The 10,737-nt window shown below is 44.3% G+C and overlaps 1 protein-coding gene across 1 annotated transcript; it reads left to right on the top strand.

Annotated features, from left to right (window-relative positions):
• The first annotated feature begins 6,931 nt into the window (after positions 1-6,931).
• leprot (leptin receptor overlapping transcript) lies at positions 6,932-9,916 on the top strand. Its single transcript, XM_084480858.1, has 4 exons — positions 6,932-7,056; positions 7,799-7,874; positions 8,576-8,762; positions 9,021-9,916. Exons 1-4 carry the CDS (start codon positions 7,041-7,043, stop codon positions 9,135-9,137), a joined length of 396 nt encoding a protein of 131 aa, XP_084336984.1. The 5' UTR covers positions 6,932-7,040; the 3' UTR covers positions 9,138-9,916.
• The last annotated feature ends 821 nt before the right edge of the window (positions 9,917-10,737 follow it).

Genomic DNA, 10,737 nt, shown 5'->3' with positions numbered 1-10,737 from the left:
TTTCTTTCACAGTAATGGGTAATAATATTGCTCCATAACACCTCAACATCTTCAGTGGCATGCATAAATGTTTGTGCTAGACTACAGCATCTCACTCGCACACACGCACAACATTGCAAAAAAATTATGATGAATCATACCAGTAGTATTCTGCTGCAGAATAATATATTCTATAAATTTTCTATATTCATTTATTTGTGTGCAGTCTACCCACAAATAGATTAACATTCTAAATCAGTGTTTCTCAAACTTTTTTGGCAAGGTGTGTTTATTTTGACGTGGTCGTGTTGGTGCTGTGGTGTGTTTGTGGTCGATCAAGTCAAGTCAAGGTTATTTTTAGAGCCCTTTAAAACAGTTGACCAAAGTGCTGTACAAATCAACTGTCTAGTTCTAAAAACACAAATAACAAAAACTATTTAAAGCACAAAAAAGGACACAGACAATAATAAACTTATACTCAACTTCACTCCTACCTCACCAACCGACAACAGTTCATCAGCATCAACAACTGCACTTCCCCCACCGCTCCCCTGTCACAAGGTGTCCCCCAGGGATCGGTGCTTGGTCCCCTCCTCTTCATCCTCTACATCCTCCCCCTTGGCCAGATCATCCGTCAACATGGACTCCATTTTCACTGTTACGCCGACGATATCCAACTGTACATCTCCACCAAAGCCATCACCAACAACACCCACTCCACCCTCAGCAACTGTCTCACAGAAATTAAATCTTGGATGCAAACAAACTATCTTCAACTGAACAGTGACAAATCGGACATAATCATTATTGACCCCACATCCCGCACTAAAGCCAGCCACAACTTCTCCCTCACCTTTGATAACTGCACTTTGTCTCCCTCATCCCACACCCGCAACCTAGGAATCATCTTCGACAGTAAGCTAAGGTTTGACCTCCACATCAACCACATCACCAGGACCGCCTTCTTCCACCTCAAGAACATTGCCCGTCTCCGCCCCTCACTCACCTTCTCTGCTGCAGAAACCCTCATCCATGCATTCATCACATCCAGACTGGACTATTGCAACAGCATCCTCTATGGTTCACCATCCAAACTCCTCAATAAACTGCAATACATCCAAAACTCAGCCGCACGCCTGCTCACCCACACCCGCTCCAGAGATCACATCACCCCCGTCCTCCGTGACCTGCACTGGCTGCCCATCACTCACCGCATACAGTTCAAAATCATCCTCCTCACACACAAAGCACTTAATAACCTGGCCCCCCCCTACCTCACAGACCTGCTCCATCACCACACCCCCTCCCGCGACCTCCGCTCATCCGAAGGAAACATCCTGTCACTACCCACATGGACCAAGCACCGAACCCGGGGGGACAGAGCCTTCTCCATTGCTGCCCCCTCCCTCTGGAACTCACTCCCCAAACCCATCCGCACCTGCACTCACCTCCCAACATTCAAGACCCTGTTAAAAACACACCTTCCAGCTACCTACCACCACCAGCTTTTAATACATAATTTCTGTGTGTGTTTTATATTGTTTTCTATGTTTTATACTGTCTTTGCTGCTTTTAATTGAATGTCTTGTGTTTTAACTGCATTTATTGTATGTAAAGTGTCTTTGAGCTTTTGGAAAAGCGCTTATAAATAAAATTTATTATTAAATTTATTATACAGAGTTAAATGCAAGAGAAAATAAATGAGTTTTTAGGAGGGATTTGAAAATGGGCACTGAAGGGGCTAACATGAGGAGGCAGTTTGTTCCACAGTCTGGGGCCAACGGCTGAAAGAGCCGGATCACCCCTGCTCTTTAGTGTTGACGGAGGGATGGTGAGCAGTGATTGGTCATTGGACCTCAATGACCTCAATTGTATTGAATAATATTTATTTATTTATTTATTTATTGGATCTCCATTAGCTCCAGCACATTAGCCTGGCTATTCTTCCTGGAGTCCAAGTACCAGTCAAAGTGATCCTTCTCCGAGTTCACAAGACAAAACAAAACCAACAGTCAATACAGTCACAACACATATACAATCATAGACTCAGACCACATATATCACAGGACATCACCAAACACTTGGACAGTACAAGACCATACACAACATACAAACACCATACAAACAGATACAAAAATAATAATGATAATAAAAAAATAAAATAAATGAATACAATAAATAAATACAGGATAGAGGAAAAGAAAAAGAAAAAGCAGTCTCATAGGGTAGGATGAATGTTTTTGCCAACACCCACACTACTGTTGCTGGACCATTAAAATAAACTGTTTCAGCAAAAATTTATACCTCTCTTTGGAGTTTGTTAGCACAATATAAAGCGGCAAGGCGTTCCACTCCAGAATGGCTCTGAACAGGACAGATTTCTTCAACACATTGGTATTTGCCCGAGGCAGAATAAACCTCCCCTCTGCAGCATGCCTTGTCAAATAATTATGTTGACTCAACTGATGTGAGAAAAGGCAGTATAAAAAGTTAGGAGACTTATTTACAATAATATTCCTGATCAAGTTCAACAAAACATAAGAACTTCTTCGAGTGATACTTAGCCAACCAAGTTGCTCGTGCATATGTGTCACATTTGTTCTATACGAGCACTGCAGGACACACCGTGCTGCTTTATTTTGGGCAACTTGCAATTTGTTTAACTCTTTCATCGAAGCACTAGACCAAATCGGAAAACAATAATCTAACTGTGACAAAACCAATGTATTTGTAACCTGCTTGACAATATCTTGTGGAATAATTTTTAGCACTCTTTTTATCATTGCAACCCCTCTTCCCATTTTGTTAACAATATAATCAATATGTTTCGACCATGCTAGATGTTGGTCAACAATTATGCCTAAAAGTTTAACATCGTAAACTTGTTCAACAGGTATGTTATTAATTTCCAACACCAGAGAAGGTACATTCCGCAGTAAATACTTTGACCCAATAACAATAGATTTAGTTTTTCCCACATTTAAGATCAGTTTGTTTTCAGTCACCCATTCTGCCACTACCCTTAAGTCATGCTGTAACTTATTGTTTAATCCTGCTATGGACGTTTCAGCTGAGTATATTGTACAATCATCTGCATACATAACAGTTTTAGTTTCATCCAACACAAGTGGGAAATCATTTACAAAAATAGAAAATAATAACGGCCCAAGGCAACTCCCTTGAGGAACCCCACAGTCAACATGTTTAATATCAGACAGACTGCCATTAAAAAAAACAGATTGACTTCTGTTCGTCAGATAACTCTCCATCAATTTTATGGCTGACAAACTAAAACCATACTGCTTGAGCTTTCCTAATAACAAAGAGTGGTCAATAACATCAAATGCAGCGCTAAAGTCAAGTAAAACAACACCCACTAATTTTCCATTATCTATGTCCGAGCGCCATTCATCTGTCATATGTGTCAAGGCTGTACATGTGGAGTGTCCTGGCCTAAATGCATGTTGAAAATCACTATTTAAATTATTGATGTCAAAATAATGTTGAATTTGATCAAACATGATCCTTTCCATGACTTTCGCTAGAGCAGGTAACAGACTTATTGGTCTACAGTTAGCACCAGAAAATGGTGCAGCAGAGTTTTTAGATAAAGGGATAACTTTGGCAATCTTCCAGTCCTGTGGGAACAGACACTTCTCAACACACAAGTTAAATATATAGCACACAGGGACAGAGATTAAATACGCAGCAATGCTAAGAAATTTTGCATCACAGTTGTCCACCCCTGATGGACTATCTTTCCCTTTACAGAGAAGCCTAGTCACATCATTAATTGTTACCTTTTCCATGTTAAATTTACAATTTTTATTCTTCATTATTAAGTCCTTAATTAGTGTGAATGAAGAAATATCATTGACCTGAGTCATGTTCCTCCTCAAATTATTGACTTTAGTATGGAAATAATCATTGAAATAATTTGCTATATTTAAAGGCTTTGATATGAATTTACCTTCCACCTCAAGATAAGCCGGGTTTGCTCCGGGCGTACGGCCCATTATGCCATTCATAACATTCCAAAGCTTTTTCTTATCATTTATCAACTCTGTAATTTTAGCTGTGTAGAACATATATTTTTTCTTCTTATTAGCAGCAGTAACATAATATGCCTGGGATGTTGTGGTTCTGTAAAACAATACTGGAAAAATATTCAGTCTTTTTGGATTTAACTATTCTTTGATAATTTACCCAGCTGTCCAAAAGACACTTGTAGCTTATCTTTTCTCCACCTGTGTTCAGCCCTCCTGCATTCCCGCCTGCTAACACGAGGAGTAAGACAAGGTTCTGTTTTTAATTTCAGACGCAGAATTTTAACAACAGTGGGCGACAGTATCAAGAATGCTAAGAAGAGTAGAATGAGGTGGTGAGATCATCAGGATCTATCAATTTACCGGGTTGTTTCTCAGCAGCAGTGGAAAATACACGCGCAGAAACGTGCAGCAGCAGTGGAGTTTAAAATACGGCTATGACGCACCAGAGCGCGTCGATAAGCATTATGGCGAGGGAGGGATGTTTAAATAAAACATGATCAGAGAAAACCGCGTCATGGACATCCAGATGAGACACCAATAACCCACAGGATAGACCAGGTCTAACGTGTGATATAAGACCAGGTCTAACGTGTGATATAAGACCAGGGCTAACGTGTGATATAAGACCAGGTCTAACGTGTGGTATAAGACCAGGTCTAACGTGTGATATAAGACCAGGGCTAACGTGTGATATAAGACCAGGTCTAACGTGTGGTATAAGACCAGGTCTAACGTGTGGTATAAGACCAGGTCTAACGTGTGATATAAGACCAGGGCTAACATGTGATATAAGACCAGGTCTAACGTGTGATATAAGACCAGGTCTAACGTGTGATATAAGACCAGGGCTAACGTGTGGCCATGGCTTCAGTAGAGTCAGTCACCGACTGTAGGAGATTAAATGAAACAGTTAAAACCCTACCATAATTAGGCTTGATCTCGGACAAAAAAATAGAAAAGTCATTTCTGAAGTCTTTGTTGTATTTCGGTGGACGGTAGGCCTATATCACGGCACACAGAACCGGCTGGGGAGGCTCTAGCTCCAACACTGTGAGTTCAAAACTTGAGTAGTGGAAATCCGATAGCTGCTTACACTTAAAACCGTTTTTAAAGACAACTGCTACACCTCCTCCACGTCCCGTCGTTGGAGGAGAACTGAAAGAAGTGCAATCAGACGGCAGGAGTTCGGAGAAAGGGCTAAACTCACCCACATGTCTCTGTTACGCACAGTGTATCCAGCCCATGAGTTTTAAAAAAGCCATTGAGGATAAATGTCTTGTTGACAACAGATCTTGCGTTTCCCAGGGCGGTCTTAGCGTTACCCGAGTCGTATGTTTTCCGGGGTGCCGGCCTAATGGCCGCAGGTTGGGACAGCTCACCCCTCCTCTGCGGAGGCGAGGTGAGCGCGCGCATCGGGTGCGGAAATCCTCCAGGGGAACAGGGCCTGGGCCAGGTGTGGGCGGGCTCCGGGGAGCGCCCGTTCAGGAAGCGTGGCCATCGGGTCCATGGGCGCTAAAATCGGCCCTGACAGGTGGGTTTTCAGTTCCACCAGCAGACCGCTGCCTACCCCGGCGTTTGCGCTTCCTGTGTGGTAGTACAGCAGCTTCCTGTGTGGTAGTACAGCAGCTTCCTGTGTGGTAGTACAGCAGCTTCCTGTGTGGTAGTACAGCAGCTTCCTGTGTGGTAGTACAGCAGCTTCCTGTGTGGTAGTACAGCAGCTTCCTGTGTGGTAGTACAGCAGCTTCCTGTGTGGTAGTACAGCAGCTTCCTGTGTGGTAGTACAGCAGCTTCCTGTGTGGTAGTACAGCAGCTTCCTGTGTGGTAGTACAGCAGCTTCCTGTGTGGTAGTACAGCAGCGTATGCAAGCAGGTATATCCGACAGAAATGGAGGGGGGTGAAAGGAGTTTCCACGCAGTCCCAATTCATGGTGCGGCAGTCTTTCAGTAAAACATCGGATATCAATGAGAGATTGACGATCATAGAGATATGACTATCAGTGACAACAAATTAAAACAAACACACAGAGAGAGGGTGGTCGATGTGTGGGTCTCAGTGTGGACAGTTGTTGGCAACTCTCGCTCCCTTGATCACTCTGCATCCTTATGACCCTTGTGTTGTTAACGTTAACCCAATGCCAGTGGGTCTGAGCTGCTGGTGGATCAGCTGTACTGGAGGAAATGGGGATATCCCAGAGGAGCAGTCAATGTATTATTTGTGTGGGCTTCAATGCAGGTCATGTGATAATTCACTGAAAGTTCAAACAGATATCTTGCTTTTATAAGAACTACCAAGGCATGTAACAAAGTACTCCTGCAGCGTTTGGTTGTTTTGCGTTGAGCTTCACAACAAAAACAAACTTTTTTTAACCATGCTCCGTGTTTTAATACTATATAGTTGGTTGTTGTTTCTATTTGTTGGATGAAGGATGAAGAGAAGTGTTTTTTCGCTCTTTCCGAGTCCGAGCCATGGGGTATTCTCAGTGAGTTGCACATTTCTGAAAACAAACGTTTAAGGATGTTTTAAGGGCATGTTTGTGAATGCCTGTAGCCAGCCATTCTGAAGCAGGCAGGGCGATTTGAAATGAGCCAAATACCCGAGACAGGACCAATAGTCAACATTTCGGTGTCAACCACTCTATTTCATCCTAGACAAACCAGAAAGGGGGCTCAATGTTCAAAATACCGGAATTGTCCTTTAATGCGACATGATACAAAAAAGAATGTAAGAAATTAAATTAATGCGAGAATAATAAGGGGTATTTTTTTAACATACAGGCATGTAACCCTATTCTAGTAGTACCCCCGAATGCAATTCTTAACCCCAATAGAGCGGGATGTGGGGCCTTTAAAGGGCCTCGCTGAGCGGTGACTGTCCCTTTAAGGAAGTCATCCGCTGGAAGGAAAAGAAACCCAGAAGGACCCGGAAGAGACGCGCCACCAAGTTAACAACGAGACTGAAACCAAGACATCAACCGACAGCGAGTGACGGCATCTGGAAGAAAAACACATTATAATGGCCGGTGTTAAAGGTATGCCTTCCGTATATATGAGCTAATAACCATAACTATATCTATCCACTCGTATTGTCGGTGGCACAGCGCCGCGCTGCGCTGCGCGTCCCCGTGATGTGGTTGTGTTCACAACAGGTCGAGGCTTCTGACACACCCGCTCCGTGCGGACTCTGTGGCCCTCCTTTGTGCTATGGACGGACCTGAAGCAGTGTCCCTAACCCCTGTCCCTAACCACTAACCCCCTAACCCTAACCTCTGTCCCTAACCCTGTCCCTAACCACTAACCCCCTAACCCTAACCCCTGTCCCTAACCACTAACCCCCTAACCCTAACCCCTGTCCCTAACCCCTGTCCCTAACCCTGTCCCTAACCACTAACCCCCTAACCCTAACCCCTGTCCCTAACCCCTGTCCCTAACCCTGTCCCTAACCACTAACCCCCTAACCCTAACCCCTGTCCCTAACCCCTGTCCCTAACCACTAACCCTAACCCCTGTCCCTAACCCTGTCCCTAACCCCTGTCCCTAACCACTAACCCTAACCCCTGTCCCTAACCCTGTCCCTAACCACTAACCCCCTAACCCTAACCCCTGTCCCTAACCCTGTCCCTAACCACTAACCCCCTGTCCCTAACCCCTGTCCCTAACCCCTGTCCCTAACCCCTGTCCCTAACCCTGACCCTAACCCCTAACCCTAACCCTGACCCTAACCCTGACCCCTGACCCTGACCCTGACCCTGACCCGTGTCTCTCTCTCTGCAGCCCTGGTGGGGCTGTCGTTCAGTGGAGCCGTGGGCCTGACCTTCCTGCTGCTGGGCTGTGCACTGGAGCAGTACGGGTGGGTGACACTGGTTATGAGGTTACTGGTTTAGTATGTCACTGGAGACTGGTTTAGTATGATACTGGTTTAGTATATCACTGGAGACTGGTTTAGTATGATACTGGTTTAGTATATCACTGGAGACTGGTTTAGTATGTTACTGGTTTAGTATATCACTGGTGTATTATGATACTGGTGTATTATGATACTGGTTTAGTATGTTACTGGTGTATTATGATACTGGTTTAGTATGTTACTGGTGTATTATGATACTGGTGTATTGTGATACTGGTGTATTATGATACTGGTATATTATGTTACTGGTGTATTATGATACTGGTGTATTATGATACTGGTGTATTATGATACTGGTTTATTATTATTATATTATTATTATGATTGACTTCTGTTTGACCTCTTTATACTGGTACTTTGGTACTGGTCTTTATTTATTAGTATTATGTCTGACCTCTTTATACTGGTACTTTGGTACTGGTCTTTATTTATATATTAGTATTATGTCTGACCTCTTTATACTGGTACTACTGGTCTTTATTTATATATTAGTATTATGTCTGACCTCTTTATACTGGTACTACTGGTCTTTATTTCTATATTAGTATTATGTCTGACCTCTTCATACTGGTACTACTGGTCTTTATGTCCTCTGTGGCTGTGGAGGAGGCCCTACTGGTTGTCAGACGTGCTCTTGTTTCCAGGGTGTACTGGCCTCTGTTCGTGTTGCTGTTCTACGTGCTCAGCCCCGTCCCCACCTTCATCGCCAGGAGGCTGAGCGACGACACCGACTCGGCCAGCAACGCCTGCAGGGAGCTGGCCTACTTCTTCACCACGGGCATCGTGGTGTCCGCCTTCGGCCTGCCCATGATCCTGGCACGCAAAGCCACGGTACACACACTGCGCACAGGGAGCTCCATGTGTTGGCTTCATGCTTTTGGTTAATGGTTTAAAACTTTCCCCATGAGGAAAAAAGGTTGTGTGTGTGTGTGTGTGTGTGTGTGTGTGTGTGTGTGTGTGTGTGTGTGTGTGTGTGTGTGTGTGTGTGTGTGTGTGTGTGTGTGTGTGTGTGTGTGTGTGTGTGTGTGTGTGTGTGTGTGTGTGTGTGTGTGTTCGCCTCCTGTAAGACTTCCTCTGCGTTGGTCACAGATCCAGTGGGGCGCTTGTGGTCTGGTGATGGCCGGCAACTCTGTCATCTTCCTCACCATCCTGGGCTTCTTTGTGGTGTTTGGAGGCGGGGACGACTTCAGCTGGGAGCAGTGGTAGGGGGGTCGCCCCCCCCCCCCCCCCCCAGGACGGCCTCCAGCTACACCACCAGCGGCTGGACAGAGGGCGGTGTGGCGGGGTGGATGAATGTCAGACTAAAGGCTGGAGGTGGGCTGCCCTGTGCGGCGGTGGTCCTGGTGACGGTCTGCCTTTAATGTGGAATGGAAAAGGCATGTTACCAAGAAGTTGATTATGTAATGTTTAAAACCTTCTTTACACTAAGGGAACCAGAAGTTAAAGACCTCTTGGTCCCCTTGTTTCTGTGCCTTGGCTCTACTGGTCCGCAGAGGTCCAACTCTAATGTAAATGTACATTTATTTGTTTTCGTTTTCGTTTTGTTTTTATATATATATATATTACACATGTCTTTCCCCCTATCTTTAAACCCCACCATCACATATTTCTGCCTAAACAATGTGTGTGTGTGGAAACCCCAACCCAGACAACTGGTAACGCACCTCATTAAGGGATGGTCACAAATCCTAACTTTTTTTTCAGCAATGTAAACACTGCTCAACTGGTCCCGACTGGATTAGCCTTTGCTACATGTGTCCATGTTGACTCAAGACGCCCGTGTTTCAGATGTGGGCGGTCAGATGGTAAGGCCGTCTCTGCCTCCACCACTGGTACAGAGGGTCTTAGTTAAGGCCGTCTCTGCCTCCACCACTGGTACAGAGGGTCTCTGCCTCCACCACTGGTCCAAAGGGTCTTAGTTAAGGCCGTCTCTGCCTCCACCACTGGTCCAAAGGGTCTTAGTTAAGGCCGTCTCTGCCTCCACCACTGGTCCAAAGGGTCTTAGTTAAAGCCATGTCCAAAGCACCACATGCAGTCCACCTCCCCGCCCCACTTCCTACTGAGCAGTTTAAACAAGGCACAACATCTCTATTTTTATTACAATATTAATATGGTTCTAAGTGACTTTCTGGAAACAAAATGTCCTTTTACAGGAGGATACCAGATTAGGTAGAAATGAATAGGAAATCTTTATATTGGAGTACTTCGGAATCATCTTAATATTGACATTGCTATCGCGATAAAGCTTTATAGAAGTTCTTTAGCTCCGTAATCAGACGACAGCAGACGTCAGCACTCCCCTAGCACAGCAGGATTTGATTGGTATGTGACCATATATGAATCAAGATGAGCTGCTTAATTCACTTTTATACCATGAAGCATATGTTTACATCACATATTAGCCAAAGATTATTCAAGGTTGTAAAAACCAAAATAAATTAAATTCAGAAGTGGCGCTGTGTGTCACTGTTCTGTTCAGAGAGACACACACACACACACACACACACACACACACACACACACACACACACACACACACACACACACACACACACACACACACACACACACGGGGGACAGCCAAGAGTGAAAACAGAAACTGTAAATTGTAAGATTAAGCCCACGTGGCAGTTTAATAACAAACCTGTATATACAACCCTGCAGTCGCCAAGAGGAGTCATAATGTTGAATATGAATTGATGCCTTCATACATGAAAGTGATGTGAATGTAAACATTTGTTATTCTAACATTTCCTATCCTATAGACTTTGATTTTTATAAACACATTTACCAGTGCCTACCAATA

The sequence above is a fragment of the Micromesistius poutassou genome (genome assembly GCF_964030765.1).
Source record: "Micromesistius poutassou genome assembly, chromosome: 16".
NCBI lineage: Eukaryota > Metazoa > Chordata > Actinopteri > Gadiformes > Gadidae > Micromesistius > Micromesistius poutassou.
This window is presented reverse-complemented; position numbering and strand designations above follow the sequence as displayed.